General features: G+C 32.3%; 1 protein-coding gene across 1 annotated transcript; it reads right to left on the reverse strand.

The window, feature by feature from the left end:
• Positions 1–2517: 2517 nt before the first annotated feature.
• On the reverse strand, positions 2518–12919 carry LOC134681021 (uncharacterized). Its single transcript, XM_063540386.1, has 2 exons — positions 12757–12919; positions 2518–5623 (listed from the first exon to the last, which is right to left on the reverse strand). Exon 2 carries the CDS (start codon positions 5571–5573, stop codon positions 4191–4193), a length of 1383 nt encoding a protein of 460 aa, XP_063396456.1. The 5' UTR covers positions 5574–5623; positions 12757–12919; the 3' UTR covers positions 2518–4190.
• Between the last annotated feature and the right edge of the window lie 6554 nt (positions 12920–19473).

Here is a 19473-nt window from a genome sequence, read left to right on the forward strand (position 1 = left end):
TAACATTCTGGGTTTTGCCAGTTACATTGCAAAATATAGTGTACACAGACCCAGTCGAGTGGCAAGTAAATGTTTGAGTATTTAGTATTTGTTGACTTGTTTGGGAACAAGTTTTGCAACTTATTTTAATCCCTTTCCACTTTGCGGGTACGAGTGCTGCCTTGTAGCGGCATAAGCCTGCTCTTTTTCAAAATCTACAAGGGTGTCTTTAACGTGCAAGAGATATGGCTCTCTCTTAACACGGGTCAGCCATTTATCGTCCTTTCCGACGGACTATAATCGTTTCCTCAAGACCATACTTGCAAAAGGTGTCGAGGGAGAGCCGAAACTTCAGTCCCTGAAATTTTCATCACAGATGGCAATCGAACCAGGAACCTTTGTGTTAGTAGTCCATCCTGCAGGTGAACAGCTTTTATTTGAGGAGACGTCAGCTCTTACAAATAAGTCTTTCCGAAAAGCTAATACAGGAGGATTCTGAAAGATCTTGGATAATTTATGGTGTTTGGCAATAATTTACCAATTTGCACGGATCAAACGTGAAAGGTTAGTAAAGGCTGAATTCTATGTTAGAACAAACGGGACTATTTTGCTGCGCTTCTTCTGTTTGTACTGTAATAGGTCATTGCGGTTGTTACTGTTAGCTCTTGCGAACCCCTTATATCAATATGTCCAAATTCTTATAACCTCGTTTTGTCAAAAATCCGCGAAGTTCCTGTAACCGTTTTATTATATATAGATATATATATATATGATAAGTTTTTGTTGTATCTGACATGTTGATATGTATATTCGCTGTCTTAATAAGCATAATAACTAATTGAGGCTTTGCAGAGACATGTTTTATATGATGTAAAATCAATACTGTAATACACAACGTTTTTTGTTTGCAAATACTAATAAAAAGATTGACAAATTGAAATATAGTAGAAAAAAGTGGCAAATGAGAGAAAAATCGAGCACATTAGTGGGCAATATGAAAAGAAGACGGATAGGCGAATTGAAATAACGAAGATGGAGGCATCCTTATTAAAATCCAAGTTGCTCAATGTAATCTTTCAAGTTAAAAGCACTTCGAGCACATGTATATTTCTATGTTGCCGATATAAAGCTCTTTTTTCTCTCTCCAGAAATGCAGATTTTTTTCACTAGACTGTAAAACTTGATATAAACACGAGAGATGTGGTATAATTAGAAATCAAAAGACGGAATGAACGTGGATGTAAGCAACAATAGGGCATCGTAGGGCATTGGACAATCAACAAAACCCATACATATGCAGTAAACGTCTCGACAAAATGTAATCAAAGTACTAAAGTACTGAACATCGGCTGACCACAAGTTCTTGTTGATGGTCCGACAAGCATTTGTTCTAGTAAATAAAATCCCATCTCTATACCTAAGAGTGAGGTTAATGTGCAGATATAATTGTTTTCTGAGACAAGTTAGGGCGTGGTGATAAATTAGTGACGGAGATTACATTGATCAACTAGGATTTTGATAAGGATGCCTTCATCGTCGTTATTTCAATTCGTCTATTTTTCAAATTGCCCAGGCATAAGATGCTCGATTATTCTCTTATAAACACTTCGAACACATATCTCTATTTTGCGCCTGCTCTTTTTTTTTTAGAAATGCAGATCTATTTTACTAGACTGTACAATTTGATATAAACACAAGAGATGTGGTAATGACTATTATTGAAATTACATTCGGCCAGAAATAAAACTCAAACTGAAAAAGTAACTAGTTTGACGATGTCAAAATGGAAAATATATGGGAAAGGTCAAGTTAATTGGACCATGTATAATACCATAAATTAAAAAACTCGATTAAATGGCAATTTATATAATTGTCAGTAATTATATTCCAAAAAATATTTACATACAGACAGAATTCTTTTGTTTCCAAAATAATGATGACGAGGAGGAAGAAGATGGAGGTGGAAGATTAAGATGATGACGACTAGGAGGTAAGGAGGTGGATAAGGAGGATGATGTCGAGGATCGGAATCAGGCAGAGGAGGAGGAGGAGGAAGGAGATGGTGGTGGAAGATGAAGATGATGACGACTAGGAGGTAAGGAGGTGGATAAGGAGGATGATGTCGAGGATCAGAATCAGGCAGAGGAGGAGGAGGAGGAAGGAGATGGTTGTTTAAGATGAAGATGATGACGACTAGGAGGTAAGGAGGTGGATTCGGAGGATGATGTCGAGGATCAGAATCAGGCAGAGGAGGAGGAGGAAGAAGAAGATCCACCATGTATAGGTCTATATGCTTGAGTACTCTTTTTAGAAATTTAAAAACTAATGTGTGATTTTTTTTCTGTGTTTTATTATGTTTGACTTTGTGCTTGTGTTTGTTAATTCAAAAAGTGTGATCTCTTCTAGTACGGTGTTATCCTTAAACTTTATTCCTGTTGATCTCTATTGTCTTGGATTAAATTCAGAAAAACAATTGTCAATGTTTAATTCATTGAAGCATCAATGAATTTTATTACTTTTTTAGATTTAGGTCAAAAACATAACAATATAATATTCTCAACAATATGACAATCATGCGCACCAACTAACAATACATGTACGATATACATTTTGTTTATACTTATATAATCGTTCGATTTTGACGATACCTATGTATAAAATCTAGATCAGAGATACAGTAACAAGTAATATAATAACAAATCAAATTGATATGACATTTTCTCCTCAAATAGCACAATTTGTAGAATTACACTTTTATATATATTACTGGAATACTATAGATAAAAATATTAACAAACCTCAAAACATTGTGCTTACCTTCGAAAAATCCTTGTAAGCATTTTGATTAGTTCGAGATAAAGTTGTTTTTTGATTAGTAAAGGATTAAGTTGGTTTTTTTTCTTTGTTCATATAGTAAAATCTGTAAATTAATAGAAAATAACATGTCTACACACTTCGGAAAACTAATGTTACATTTTATTTAAACACATTAAAAGAATCATATAAAGAGATAATGAAGGACAATGAATACTTTAGGACAATATCCACCAAACCAATGGCTTTATAGTCTTAGTCAAGTCCCATGCTTTCGATAAATTTCTATTCAAATAAGAAAAGAAAACAACATTTAAATATGTATGAATCAGAAGCGCTTTTCTGGTTTTACCTTCATCATGTGCGCTTAAAGCCAAAGATTTGTGAAAGCCAAGAATGGACAAGTACCGAAACATATTAAGAGTTATTTGAATAAAACGGACAGAAAATCCTAGTCTTATCCATACAAAAACAACTTTGAAGTTGAGATCTTAGATTCCTAATAACTATAGTATTATGAGTGACATACCTTATGATATAACGGACAAACTGTCACAGTGTCTGTGGTTAAAAACTAACTTGGTTTAAAGGGAGGTTAGTACCTTGACACCTAACATAATAATTCTGTTGACATTTTCTCTCGTTTAGCTATCTAGTATGAAAAAAGGCATCTGAAAATTTAATTACAATTTTCCCCCTCAAAAATTATTTCAAAAAGTTCGTACCTATATATTTTTCAAGAAGACAATGATGATGACATATACCTTAGGGAGCAACGTCAAAAGGGGGAGGGTATCGCGTTTTCCTTAGTCAGAAACTTTTTTCGCGCATTGATAATTTTTTTGGTCATCTGTCAAGCGACCAGAATATTTTTTTATCAAATTCGGGATCAGAATATTAAAAAAAAAAACCAACAAAAAACATACCCCACCCCCTGAAAGTTGAATGGTCGTTCCCTTATATATCGATTCAATTAGTATAGATATAAATAGCATTCGGGTTACGCTTGAAAAAGCTCTATGGATTTTAGTTTAGAGCCAAAAATTGCCATACGGAATCACGACAAAAAGTTATCATGCTCCTCTCTTGTCGCAAATTACTACATATAAATCTTAACAACAACAAATTGATAACTAGATCGATTTTAGTTTAGAGCGCCCAACAAATTTATTTAGTCAAGGATTAAAGTAACCGACATGCCATGATTTACTTCGCTATTTACATATTTTTTTCATGAAAAATTGAGCAACTAACCACGTTACCAGACTCATTTAAAATGTTTCTACACACTTCTATTTAAATACTGTTTAAACTATGTAACCTTTTGTATATCAATTTCAATGGTTTCATATTTGGTATGATGTTTGTTTTCCTGCTTCAATCTATAAACCAAACGTTTAACGTCTACCAAATATACAAGGAAAACTACCCTCTAATAATTTGAACAAACATTTACGCACTCTTTTGCTGAAAAATAAATACCACGTAGATGAAACAAATGCATTTGCATAAAATAAAAACTTTAAAAACAAAAATATATAAACTCTTGTCGCTATAGATTCCGATCTGGCGGTAGCATAAGGCACACTACATATTATTAAAGGAAGTGAACTCAATAAATATCCTGTAAACATGATAAAGCTATTCTTTGTGGCACTACGGACACTTATTCTGTCTCGTCTTAGCGTCTGATTTCTAAGAGCTGAATTGTTTTTCATCATTTGGAATCTCTGTAGGTCAGCGTTTGGTGAGATATCAGTAAAATCGATTCTAGAAGTCCTCGATTGTGTTGAAGCATTGCTAAGCGTGGCCTGTAGTGGTCGTTTGGAGTTCGCCATCGATTGAGCTAGGATGGGATTTTGTAAAGCGAATACCTCTTCAAATGTCACCATATTTTCATTTTTCTGGTAATGGACAACGGTTTCCTCACTGTCAGCGCACTGTATAGTATATACCTGGAGGGAACCATTTTGACTTGGTATGTTTGGCTCTATCTGATAATGGTTTTGGGGATCACATGTGTCTTCTGAAGATAAACTCATCGCCCTTGATATGGGCAAAATTTTGTTTGATGTCTTTGGTTTAATGATATTAAGTTCTTTTGATATCGTATAATAAGATGATAAAGTTGAAATTAAAGCAACCACATAAAAGAAGCAGATGATGACAGCCATACAAATTTTTCCTGGTTCTGGAAGATAATCCGATTCTTGGCATATGACAAATGATTTTTGAAAAGGCGTCAGTGTGATACACAACAATGAATCTTTATCCATGAAAGTAATCGTGAAGATTAAACTGAGTAAACACGTCAGAAACCAACTTATTGAAATAGATCTACGCACTATTCTTTTTCGTATGCGCAATGATAAAGTTGGTTTGCTAAGTGTTATATTCCTGTAGATCCCAATAGAAGCAAAAGTTGCAAAGTATTGCGTGGTACAATGCTGAGTAATGAAAAGTTGAATCGCAACAAAAAAGTTGTCATCATGATCTTGTACTCCAAATACTGAAAGTGTTGAAAATATCATACAAATACTCAGCAGTAGATTATTAAAGCTTATATTTACCAGATGGTAATTCGGCGGAGTTCTTAGTGTTGGTGAAAGACAAATGACAAGAATAAGAAGAGTGTTGGTAATCAAACCAATGAACAACCCCGCGGAGAGGTACACTGCACTTATAATCTGTGCTTCATATGATATTTCCCATTCTAATAACTTTGTTGAGTTTGAGTCTTCCATTAACATATTTCCTTCAGTTATGTTTTGGGAATCCATTTTCTAATCAAATCCATCTTCAACCACACCGCCGCTTGAGTTGGATGATTCTGTAAGAGAAACGTATGTATCTATTATAAAGTAAATTAGAAAATAAATAATAGACATATTTTATGTTGGTATGATCTATCCATTTTAGTCGTACCAATCTGAGTTGATTGCTTCTTGCTGGGAATATTTTTCATAAATGACGATTTTTGACTAATCTAAATAATATTTATACATGTTATCATCGTGAAAAAAATATTAATCAAAGTACTGAGGTTCTGAACATAGGATGACCGCAAGTTCTGGTGGATGTCCACGGTCACTTGTTTCGGTCGTGTCTGTTTACCTAAAATTTTAGGTATATATGACTAGTATCTGAGACAAGTTCCTGTGTGGATAATGGATAAATGTCAGGGAGTTCAACCTCACGGTAATAATTACTATTTTGTAGTGATATAATCATTTGTTATCAATATAATACAGCGTGTTAGCTGTTATACATTATATCAATACTTGTACAATGTTGTATGACGGTTATATAAATACATATAGCAGATCATCGTAATAACTCTACAGGCAAGTTTTCATCCTCGTCGGTGTGAACGTCCTCGAGATATTCTTCAGCATGTGGGGACACACTTTTTCACTATTCTTGATTTGATACACTGATAAATAAATTGCTCATGAAAAACTTTCTAAATATGTTCAGGAGTATTCATTGAAGGAATTTATAACGAGCGATAACGCATGTTATTTTGCACTTTATAATATCCGCGTATTTACATGAAATACGTTCGAATTAATCAGTCAAAAGCGCAAGACATTTTTGTGGCAACACAACACCAGTTAACATAGCAATTAAGGTAACATCCGATGTAAAAACAATAATAGATAGCTATAGGTAGATATTGTTAATAGGAAAATGTATGATAGATGAGTAGATATTGTAAATATAAAAAGTAATATAAAGCACAAGATTTACAAAAATGCTATTGGGTTGAAACGTCAATGAGTTGAAATGACATTTCTCGTCTGTAAAAATATCTTTGAGGAAATATTTATAGATTGCAACTGCTGACTTAAAAATAATTAACAATGTATACGTATGAACTGCTGAAAGAATTTTTAATAACTCAGCTCATAAATTAACTCCGTAAAAGAGTTTTTTCCCTAAACTAGTGATTTGTTTTTTAATTTCACAGATTTTTCCTTTTGTCTTTCAAACTATATAATTGCCTATTTTTTATATCCCTCTCTATGTTATATGAGGGGGGATAGGAGGGGTTCTGATCCCGAAATCCCGGGCTTAAAAACACGAAATCCCGAGGTCCCGAATTTAAATAATGTAAATCCCGACGTCCCGAAATTCGAAAACAATAATTCCCGGATCCCGAAAGGGTCAATCCCGAAATCCCGAGCTTAAAAACAGCTGATCCCGGAGTCCCGATAAAGGTCATATCCCCCCTCTTATATAGCTCGTCATGTTTCTACTATTAAACATCCTTGGTTTTTACAATATTTTGGTTAAGGCGTTCCTGATAATGGTCAATTTAGAAAAGTAATTTGGACGCACGGAATTAAATATCTGAATACCTTATTAATATCAATATTTCATGCATAACTTCATTTACGTTAGTTAGATTTTAGCCTCACAATTCCGATATTTCATGCATGGACAAACTATTCTAAGCGGTCGTTTGATTTTAAAATTGATTATTTTGTTTATAGTTATTTCCGTTATTTTACGTATAGCCAGATATTAGTAGCTGTTTAATACGTTAACAGTTTCTTAGAATTTTTTTTCTCTCGAAATACAGACAGTATCATTATTACAGTTTTCTTCAAAAATAAAACGTCAATAATTGTGGTATCCATGGTATCATACTTTGTTTGTATGAAGTCTGCTTGTTATAATTGAGTGAGTTAAATCTTATGTTTATAGATTCTATATAATCAATTACGGACACTTCATTACGGAGATATATCTCAGTTAAAACATGTTGCTTCATTTCGATCTAATATAGGATGCAACCATCTTCAGAATCCTAATGAGATTCTGTCTTTTCATATTTCCCTCCATTTTTTCTCTTTTCTTCTGCGTTTTTGTTTGCTCGCCTTCTTTACCAGATGCATCATTTTTATCAGTATGTGCGTCATTTCGTCCGTCCGTCTGTTCGTCTGTTCCGTAGCAGGTTATTTATTGTTGAGTGTAGTTAATTATGAAATTATAGTCATATAAAATTGAAAGTGAGTACAGATGGATGTGCATTATAATGTGTTTTTATAAATGTTTGCCATATTACGATTTAGATTAATGACCAAGCTATAAAAATAAGAAGATGTGGCATGTTTGACAATGAGACAACTCTTATCCAAAGACCAAATGACGTCGAAGTTAGCAAGTACATGTCACCGTGTGGCCAACAATACTGCATAGCAAGCAAGAAAAGGTTCCAAAATGACAAATATTAAACTATTCAATCGAGAAAACTAACAGCAAAATTCATGTTCACAACAGCAAAAAATCACTGAAAAGCAGCCCCCTAAATTTGGGGCAGATACATACACAATGTGTCGGTGTAAAGGGGGTTAACGTGTTTACACGCGCCCAACCCTAACTAAAACCTGGAATACAAAAATGTGATTGTTCAGCGTGGCATGGTTTCCTATTGACACATAGTAAAGTTATATTTTAAATAAAGGAACCTAGAATAAATATAAGAACGGATACCGTTGCATCACAATTTTTGTTTTCTCTGTTTGTTTTCATAATATCTTAACTGATTGTACATTCTAGTAATATTTTGCTTTGAATTTCTTTGCATTTATATCCTACATTTTAAAATCTGCCTGAGTTTAGATCCTCCATATTACATACGTTCTGAAATGCAGTTTAGCATGGGTCCTATCCAATATTATTAATAATTATATATGTTACTTTTCTCTGCACTTTTGAAAAATTCAATACCATGACATTAGTGTAAACTGTGCCGAGGTTGTCTATACTATGCTTCTGACACGAATAGAATATAAACATTGACACATAAATAAGGCTCCCCGTCGTGTCTACTGCATTCAAAATGTCGTTGATTTTACCCTTTTCACTTCAAAGGTAGAAATGAGGGAATACACGCTCTATGTCATACGAATACAATATATCCTGTATAATATTTCAACTATTTTAGTAGACGGAAAAAGTGAAATCACAAAAATACTGAACTTAGAGGAAAATCAATTCGGAAAATCCATAATCACATGGCATAATCAAATAACAAACGCATCAAAAACGAATGAACAAGAACTGTCATATTCCTGACTTGGTACAGGCATTTTCAAATGTAGAAAATGGTGGATTAAACCTGGTTCTAAAGCGCTAACCTTCTCACTTCAATCTGCAGCGCACAAAAGTATTATTGTAAACTTGTTACAAATGTAATTTGATTTTTCCATAGTGAAAATATAAGTGCTTAAGATCGTTGCATTCTATTTTTTTTTGCGTTCTAATGTGAATTGTATCGAACTTTTATTGTTGGAATCGCATGCACTCCCAAACACTCCAGTATTTTCAACTTGATAATGAGAATAAACAAAAAATAAACATTTCTTTTAAATAGCCAACATTAATTTAATGTATTGTCAAGTGTGTTGGTTCGTCCCGAACATGCATGAAATAATTGCCACTGGACGTAGCAACACAAGAACCAATCTATCAATCAATTTAGTTTGTTGGAGAACAAATATAGATATTAGAGTTCTTTAGTTGAGAAAGTAAACAATTATTGCATTTATACCCAACACAAAGCAATAAAGTTAGTTGTGTGTCGTTGTATACGATAGAATGAACATGAATTTGAATTTGACCAAGAAGCTTGAACAAACGATGGTTTAAATCTCCGATATGCTATTTTTCAGTTAGGGCATGCAGCCTATTACGCAGAATAGACGGGCGTAAAATGTATTCCAATGTTTTATTTCGAATGATAGTTGTTTTCTTTTGTCCAGTTTGATGCTTCATTATATAACTGTACACCTGTGTGTTGAAAGATTTTTTATTTTTTTTAGGCATTCAGATTAGGAACTTCCAACAATTTAAAAGTTAACGTATGACATTTTAACTATGAGGTTCTGGACGGGGATCTTCATTTCTGTATTATTTAATTTTTTATACTACGGCCATTTTTGTCTTTTCTTTAATCATTTTGTCCATTTATATTTAAAAAAAAATGAAAACAACACTAAATAAATTGCATGCGTCATAAGAGATTTTTTGGATTTGAAATTTCACAGTAACGATTTCAGTATAAAGCCGAATATTGAAATCCAAGGATGTATAGGAACCGAGACAGTTGAAGAGCTATATGACAAAAAGAAAAGAACATACAAACATCTTTTAAATCCATGCATTCATCTAAGGACAACATTGCATGAGGGAGTCGTAAACTTAGTTCCTTTATATAATATCTAAATTTATAAACACGCAGTTTCCGGAAGCCACGTTTGTTACGGATTATGCAAGTACCGAAGCACTGACTTGTGATAGTCCACTGACAGTGGTAACGATGCAATGGTATTCAAATGAAAACAACACTATATATATATAAAAAGCCAATGCGTTCGAAGTGCTATTCTAAATTTACCTTCATCAGGAACATCTAAGCCGAATATTTGAATCCAAGGATATATAAGAACTATTTATTTGTTAATTCTTCAATCATTTGCCCAATATTCTATAGTCTTTACCTATCTAGACTATTGAAAAAAAAATGGATTTTATCATATACATGTATTTATATAAAGATATATGATACAGCTGTTAGTGCAAAATGAAGACCGAAATCTGAAGACAAATTGTAACTACAATTGGTTTCCACAAACAAGAGAAAACTATGTTGTTGATTTCTTGAGATTTAGAATTGCTATACCAATGTTTATAAACAATAAATGTTACCAGAAGTCCATTACTGGTACCAGAATTCAGTAATGGACTTCTGGTGTTACTTAATTAATAAAATTTCACGTTCTGACATAATACATACATGACACCTTTGAACAGGTAAACCGGTAAGGTGAGGCAACTATAAAAGCTTCGTCCATTATAGATGTTTACATATACTTCATCCAATCGAATTGCGAAAGTTTCAACGACCATTCCATGTCAAAATAAGTGTTAGCGGTATTTTTGGTCGAAAGAAAAGAGAGAAAATGATCGATTTTTTGGTAAAATTCAATTTCATGTTAATACTACAAAACACAGAACATTTTTATTAGAATTTCAAAACCCTTTGTGTCTGCTTTGACATAGTGTTTCTACCTCTCACGAGGCAACACTATTATTTGACTATATACAGAAAATTCGAAATTTTAAAAGAATTCATCAATTAACACATTATACAGGAATATAATATAGCAGTTAATCTGGTCTGATAGATATATGTTACTCATTCTGATTGATTGGTTTTGGCATACAGGGCGTATTTAAGTGAACCATAGCATAGCAAACAAACAATCTCTAGCAAAATCTCAAACTCTGTAGTGGCCTTTCACGGAGGCTTGAAATAGATAATTATTCAAAACTCCAACAGAGCTTTACATTTGCTTATTATATGATATAGTTCACGAACTCATTATAATCCATATTAAATCGAGAGAATTCCCCTAAGAAAGATGTATTTATGGCGAATATGTATTTATAGTAACTATTTATGATTCAAGCAAAGTACGGGTATCTTTATGGACTGACTTAATTTAGTTTTTTATAATAGATTTATGTGTGCCGGGGGCGTTAAACTAAGAGATCAAAAGACATTCAGTTTCGACTGGTCGTTAGACTTGACTCGTCGAACGTTAGCTCGTGGACTATTTGTATTTGATCTGACAGGTGGTGATACATGTTGAGTTCATGTGTTTACGCTTTTTATATGAATAAAACATATATAAACTAAACCATAGAAGTTATCTATGACTAAAAATATAATTAAATGAACAAATAGATTTCTGGTTAGGAGACAGCAACCCGACGACATAAAAAACAAGGACTTTTAGAGGTTAAAATAAGTTTCAAACAATAAACGGTGTCTGTACGATATGTTAGGGTCGTGATCTCTATTGAATTGAATTGCACGGAATATTTTCCAAGTCGTATTTTGTATACAAACTGAATAGGTTTCTTGAAATATGAAAAAACAGAAGATATGGCCTTGCGACAGCAACCCATCAAACATAAATTTCTCAGTTGCGCATGATGTAAGTCATGTTTGCAGTGACGTCTCAATTTTACTTTTGATTATAAAAAAAATAGGTTATATATGATATAATAGTTCTCCACGTACAGCCTTCAACAATGTGAGAAACCCATATCGTAAACAGTCATCTTTAAACGCCCCCACCATGACATAAAGTGAAACAATTGAGAAAAACAAAATCGGAGAGCCGTGGCGTAGTGGTTAGTGCATCAGACTACTAACATTAGCGTTCCTTGTTCGATTCCCGTTTGGGATGAAAATATCAGGAACTCAATTTTCGGCTCTCCCTTGACACCATTTGCGAGTATGGTCTTGAGGAAACGATGATAGTCCGTCGGAAGGGGACGATAAATGGCTGACCCGTGTTAAGAGAGAGCCATACCTCTTGCACGTTAAAGACACCCTTGTAGATTTCGAAAAAGAGTAGGCTAATGCCGCTACAAGGCAGCACTCGCTTTCGCAAAGTGGAAAGGGATTAATATAAGTTGTAAAACTTGTTTTCCAATCCACTCTAAATAAATATATTTAAACTAATCGGTTTTTATCACTTTGGGAACGACAACTCAAATGCCAACACTATCCCGTGAAAAACAAGCAGGTTTGGCTGAAGGTATAAAACGCTTTATTTCTAATAATTAATAAGTTCTGACCTTATTTATTAAAAGGGTGAAGTGAATTAAGTTTCATCTGGTCTTTATATGCATCTCTATACCAACCATACCAATGTAGAATAGATCTACATTAAAGTGTGTGAGGACTGTTATGATCAAATGTATCATGGTGATTTTTAAGGCACTACTATGTTACAGTTTAAGTATTTAATTTACAAGCTTGTTATAAAAATATGATGAACTGATTTCTCTATTTACATCTTGTGACAATGTTGTTATCGATTCTCTTTACTTGGCAGAAAATCTTATCTCAATCACAAATCTATAAAAATAAAAATTTACCTGAGTAGTTAACTTCTTGCGTTTGTCACCAATTCTTAGACATTTTCGAAATTTTTTCAATCATCCCATTTTTCAATCTTCGTTTCTATAAATTTAATCCACTCCTACATATATACATTGCCGTATAAATATATTTCTACAATGTCTGTTGAAGCGACATAGAGAGTTTTACCTGGAATGAATTAATCAACAGGTGACATAGACGAAGTGTAATAGATGCCATGCGCTGATAATTAAACGTCACAGCGGTCGCCTTACATATGTACAGATAAACAACTATTGGTTTTAGTAATAATCAAATAAGTAAAATATGCTTGATTATTACATATAGTTAATCAATTAATCAGAAGATAATAGATGTGTTAATGGTTGTAAATTCAAAATTATAGGATTGTTAGCAAATTTGACAATAATCATAAGCTATACATAAACATACACTTACACCACATCTTCCTATATCTATTGTCAAGCACACATCTCTCAAACATTTAAGGAATGACTGCAATATTTTTTTCTGTCTATGAAGAAATAACATAAAAAAAATGGTGCACACTGAATAACGCGCGTAATGTTATTTCGAATAGATAGAAAATATATTATAGTCATAATTTCTTATAATTTAATTCTAAATTCCATATTAAACCGTAGAAAACCATGAATAAACGTTGATGACGTCACGGTCACATGACTAAATTATGTCTATGGGCTCATAACAAAATAATGTCAGCCAATCAAAAGACGTGTTACATCCAAAATTAAATTAGTAATAACTCATTCAAATTATGTAGTGTGTGTGTGTATTTATATATTATCTGATCTCCGCTGAGTACCAATATATAGAAAACTGTGATTGGTTTCACATTTCTGTTACTCGTTGTTTATATTTGGATGAAAACTAGCGTAAAATCTGTAGTTCGACAATGCTAGCTAGCAATTGACAAAAGAATTAGCAGACACAAATTTCCTCTATTTTGTCTTATTATTTTGTTTATATGGAAACAAATGTAAAGGCTATATATAACAGACTGCAATTCATATTCAATATATATCATAATATACACAAGAAACATACAATACACTAAAACAGTCCTAAACAAGTCAAGTTATTATTAAGATATAGTCTAAATCTATAGATAATTTATCAATGTGTACTTTATTTTCTTAATTACATAGATTGCTTTAGATAGCCTTCAACACTAGACAAAATATATCTTGGGATCTATAATCCATCTAAAACAGCTTTACATGTAAGTTTAGAGTTTGTCCATTCAGTCAAGCCGGTTATGATTTATTAGGATATAAATGGGGTTTAATTGCATTTATAAGGGTATTTCTAATATTATTGTTGATTTGGCAATTACGGAAATAGTGTACCTCATCACCTAAAATTTACAAACTTTACACACACTATTATGTTCACTTTTAATTTTATTTTCTACGACCTATTTATTTCCAAGTGATGGTCACTCAGAATGAATTTTGTTAAAAGTTGCAATATTAAAATTCAGTCATTCTGTTACAATCAGTTTAGCATTTTAAAAATGAGGAAGGTATATAAAAAAAAATCGTTTTTTATTTATACTTAATAACATCTTTTGAATGTGCGTTTTTGTTTAATATTATGTTGTTTAGATTTGTCAAATGGTGAACGTTATTCCTTTTTTACGACAGTATAATTAGCTCTCTTAGTGTATGATTTGATTGTCTGGTTGTGTACTTGTCTTATTTAGGGTTTAGTTACATCTTGTTTTATTCAAATTAGTTAATTCAATCCGTTGTCAGTTGATATCCATTACTATTAAAGCGTTTTGTGTTTCTGTGAATAATTAGCACAAAATAATTATGTAAGAAGGACAAAAAGTCAAAATCAGGCCATCTAACTTTTCCTTCAAACGTAGTAAATTGGAAAAAAAAAATATTTAGACTGCTATTGCTAATTTAAATGTGTACATCTTCACATGGAGTGCGAAATAATATTTAAGGAATGACTGTAATATCTGTTCTGTCTATGAAGAAATAACGTAAAAAATGTAGTACACACCAACAATTACGCGTAGCACCACATGTTTAAGTTATTTCGAATGGACAGAAAAAATGTTATAGTCATTTCCTAAAATTTAATTCGAAATTCCATTTGAAGCCGGAATGAATAACGAAAAAAACGTTGATGGCGTAACGGTCACATGACAAAATTATAGTTATGAGCTGATAGACACAACGCTATCAGCCAAACAGAAGACGCGTTACATCCAAAATTAATTTATTCAATTTTAATAAGTCCTATAATGCAAAATTATCAAACGTTAACGTAAGATTTACACACTCGAAGTCTGGAATTCATTACCGTTAAGTTTTCTTTGTGCTATCGATAAACCATTTCTTTTACCCCAGTAAACATAGAATTATTACAACATTGATTTCTCTTTTTTACCAGAAATGAAATGCATTCGTTCCCTATTGTTAATTTTCCACTTTTAGATGGTGATGTTCCTATGGCACCATCTTACGGTGTTTATATTTCAAAACTTGTTCGCTATGCCCGTGTCTGTTGTGACGTTTTTGATTTTAACGAACGCAACCTATGTATTACGGGTAATTTATTAAACCAGGGTTACCATATATTACTTAAAACATTTACTAAATTTTTCCATAGATATAAATATTTGGTTTTGAAGTTTGGTTGTACCTGTAGAAAACTTATTTCAAACGGGATAGCGCATCCTCAATTTTACGGATATGTTGTTAACCGTGCCTGGAAATTTAGAAATGATCCATGTAAACTTGTCGCTCCTTTAAATACACTTATTCTAAAAGGTTACATGTTTAACACTGTAATAAGATCATTGAATATTGTTTTTATTGGTATAAATTTTGTTTATGTTATCAGTAAATTAAAAGCTAACTAAATATTACTAGTATGTTATAAACATATACACATTCATGGATCTACAATCTGTCGATACCTGTAACTTGGCATTGCACAAGGTCATGTTTTTCTCTGACTGTTTATGACGTTTACACTAAATCCATTGGATGTTGGATGTGAAAGGATTGATAGTTTAGTCTCAAATGCATGATTTTTTTTATTAGTTGTTAGTGGCTTTGAACTAGTTGTCAGATAACTGCGAGTTATCTCAGATCTGTTCATTGTGTCTTTTTGTGTCGGGATGTATAAGTACCCGGCCACGTCCACTTGTATTTTTTGTCCTCGATGAGTTAAGCCTTTTTTAACTAATTTATATAGTTCGTTCTTATGTTGTACTGTTATACCACTATCCCAGGTTAGGGGGGGGGGGGGGATCCCGCTAACATGTTTAACCCCGCCACATTATTTATGTATGTGCCTGTCCCAAGTCAGTAGCCTGTAATTCAGTGGTTGTCGTTTGTTTATGTGTTACATATTTGTTTTCCGCTTCTCATCTCTTGCACATTGATTAAGACTTTGTATTCTTTTATATGTTAAATCATGTTCAATGTATTACTATGTGAGTGCTATGAATGATGTCAATTTAGTATACTTTTGGTGCTTTGTTTAGTGTAACTCAAAATTTAGTGCTTTGATTTAAAGAATGATTTTACATTAATATTTCAAATGACATTATTCACTTGTATTCACTTGTATATATTATTGTAAATGATTGGAATTACTTGATTTAAAGGGGCACTAGCTACGATATATATAAAAAAAAATAAAGTATGATTTTTTTTAGATCAATCATTAATCAAATTGGAATAATGAAATAATAATTTGCTTTTAGCAATCAATTTCCTTTAATTATGTTGAAATAAGCGATTAAACATAATTTTTGACTGATTCACTTGCAAGTGAAAACGTCATCATCATTCTAACCGGTATTCATGTGAACTTCAAGTTAACCCCTAGCTAGAGATTGACAACGCATGCATTGTACGTGTACTGGTTATTTAAAGAAAAAGAATGTCAACAATGAAAGTGAAACTACGGTAAATCATTTGATTGCTAATTCGATGCACATAAAATCATTCTTATATGGTTAAAAACAATGAGAAACATCTATTTTTAATCTATAAAATAAAATCAAACAGACCTATAAAATGCAATTGCACGTGTTGGTTTAATCTATTCGTATCTTTATTTTTGTTTACATCGCTTATATGGTCATCTGAGGTGAAATCGATAGTTAATTAGATGGCGTCTGGACTAAAATACACACGAAACGAACCTATATATTATCTACCCCATGCTCTGTAAACTGTTTATTTTAGACTTTTGATAGTTTGGATAAATGTTTTACTTTGTTATAAACCAAATACGAGAATTTGAGTCAAATCGGTTACAATGAATTTGACAGCTAGTGCCCCTTTAAATTATTCTTTTTCTTTATTGTCTACAAAAATTACCTGGATTTACCTTGATTCATTAGATATCATTAATTTAGTGTTGTTACAACATCATCCCACATTGTTTACACAAACATTCTGGGAACTCCTACATAAAATTTTGCTATTTTACCTATAAAATTCAAAATGTATAGGAATAGCCAGAATGAACCGTTGTTTTCCCCCAGTAATCTTTGACACATTATGTGTGAAAAGATAAATTAACCCGCGATGGCTGCCATGTAGTCTATCACATCAACTTTGTTGTTTGGGAGACAATTCAAAACAATTTTGTGGTGTAGAGAAGTTTTCAACAGCAAGGTTTCTGTCTCAATGTCTCAATTTTGACCGGAAGTGTTTATATACATGTATATTTACATGTTTATCAAACACAACAAAACACATGACAGACAAGCAAATACTAATTTTAATGCATATACCTTATATATATATAATTTAGCCATTGCATATTGTAGCTAAGACACCAAATAATTGTTTAGCAATGGCATATTGTCACGCTAAGACACTAAATAATAATTAAGCTATGGTATATTGGAGCTTTTTTTTGCACAGATAAAAAGTTTAGTCATTATATTGTTGCTCAGAAACCAAATAATAATTTAGCTATGGTATATTGGAGCTTACACACAGATAAAAACTTTAGTCATTATATTGTTGATCAGACACCATAAATGGGGATTAGAAATGTAGTGCACACTGAATAACCCGCGTAGCACCACATTTGAATGTTAGTTCGAATAGACAGATACAATATTACAGCTATTTCTTATAATTTAATTCTAAATTCTATTTAAGTACAGCTCTTTATAAGAACCAGGCAGTGTGCCATATACATGTGATACATGGGGGGTTTCAGATTTTATCTATAATTGGCCTAGCAGAAGCAATAAATGAAAAATGCTCAAAAAATAATTTTGAGTGGGAAAATATAAGTGGTTGCCATGGTAACGGACAAACAATTTTTTGGTTGTTATGCGTTGTAAAATCTTTCAAAAATCAGCTAAATCACCACATTTCAGAGCCTGATTATGAATAGAATAATGCATTTTTCATTAATTTTCATATGTAACATTGATAGAACTTTGTTTAAGCTTCATTTTAGTGAAGATTGTATGTCAACCAAATTTGTATTTTTTTTGTAAAATTTTGTGAAAAAATGCATATTTTCAACTTTTCTGAAATTGGGATTTTTGCTAAATATCAACATTTTCTATGGTGTTTTTCAGAAAAGTGCAAATGTGTACAGAATAGTTAGCACTGTAGTTATGAAGTTTGGATACTACTCTACCAAATTTAATAGAAAAATGTGTGGGATTTTTTTTAGTTTTATCACCATAGCAACCGATTTTTTCCTTGGAAACGGAGTTTTCATTTGCAGAATATTGCAGTTTAAGAGCTTAAATGTCCTGATTTTTTTATAACCGATAAGAAAAATACATAAAAGCTAACTCAAACTTTAAACTACAATCGTAAAGTGTTGTTGACATCATTTGTTACCACGAAAAGACATATTATCCATAGCAACATCCACTAAAAAACTGCATAAATAGAAATTTATGTAAAAAAGTATATAAATAAAGGGTTCAAATTGGAATATGACTTTATTCTTTGCTTAACTCACAGTCTTGTCTCGGATTTTTTCTTCAGATTGTTCAATAAATGTAATATGTCATGAAACAGGGGGGGGGGGGGGTCCTTGGAAAAAAGGGGGAGGGGGTAAGTTGATTTTTTTAAATACTTGAAAAGATGATTGCATTTCGTCGTCCGAAGAAACATTGGTTTTCGCACTTTACCTTTAGTGAAGGTTTATAGAAATCTATGAAATTTAAACACACGGGTATTTACCACAAAAAGAAGGTTGAGATTGATTTTGAGAGTTTTGGTCCCTATGTCCATTTAGACATTTTTCTTGGTTTTCACACAATAACTTCAGTATAAGTAAATAGAAATCTATAAAATTCAAACACAATGTTTAAGAACACAAAAGAAAGGTTAAAATTGGTTTGGGGAGTTTCGTTCCCAAAAGTTTATGAATTAGGGACCAAAAAGGGGCCAATTAAGCATTTTTCTTGGTTTTCGCACCATAACTTTAGTGTAAGTAAATAGAAATCTATGAAATTTTAAAACAAGGTTTATGACCACAAATGAAGGTTAGGATTGATTTTGGGAGTTTTGGTCCCAACAGTTTAGTAATTAGGGACCAAAAGGGTCAAAATTAAACTTTGTTTGATTTTATCAAAAATTTGAATAAATGGGGTTCTTTATTTAATATGCCGAATCTTAACTGTGAATGTAGATTCTTAATTTTTTGTCCCGTTTTCAAATTGGTCTACATTA

This window comes from Mytilus trossulus, chromosome 8 (genome assembly GCF_036588685.1).
Source record: "Mytilus trossulus isolate FHL-02 chromosome 8, PNRI_Mtr1.1.1.hap1, whole genome shotgun sequence".
Lineage (NCBI taxonomy): Eukaryota > Metazoa > Mollusca > Bivalvia > Mytilida > Mytilidae > Mytilus > Mytilus trossulus.

What these genes read in the sequence shown, in the direction of transcription:
- LOC134681021 (XM_063540386.1), bottom strand. Translation starts at nt 5,573, where the DNA reads ATGGATTCCCAAAACATAACTGAAGGAAATATGTTAATGGAAGACTCA.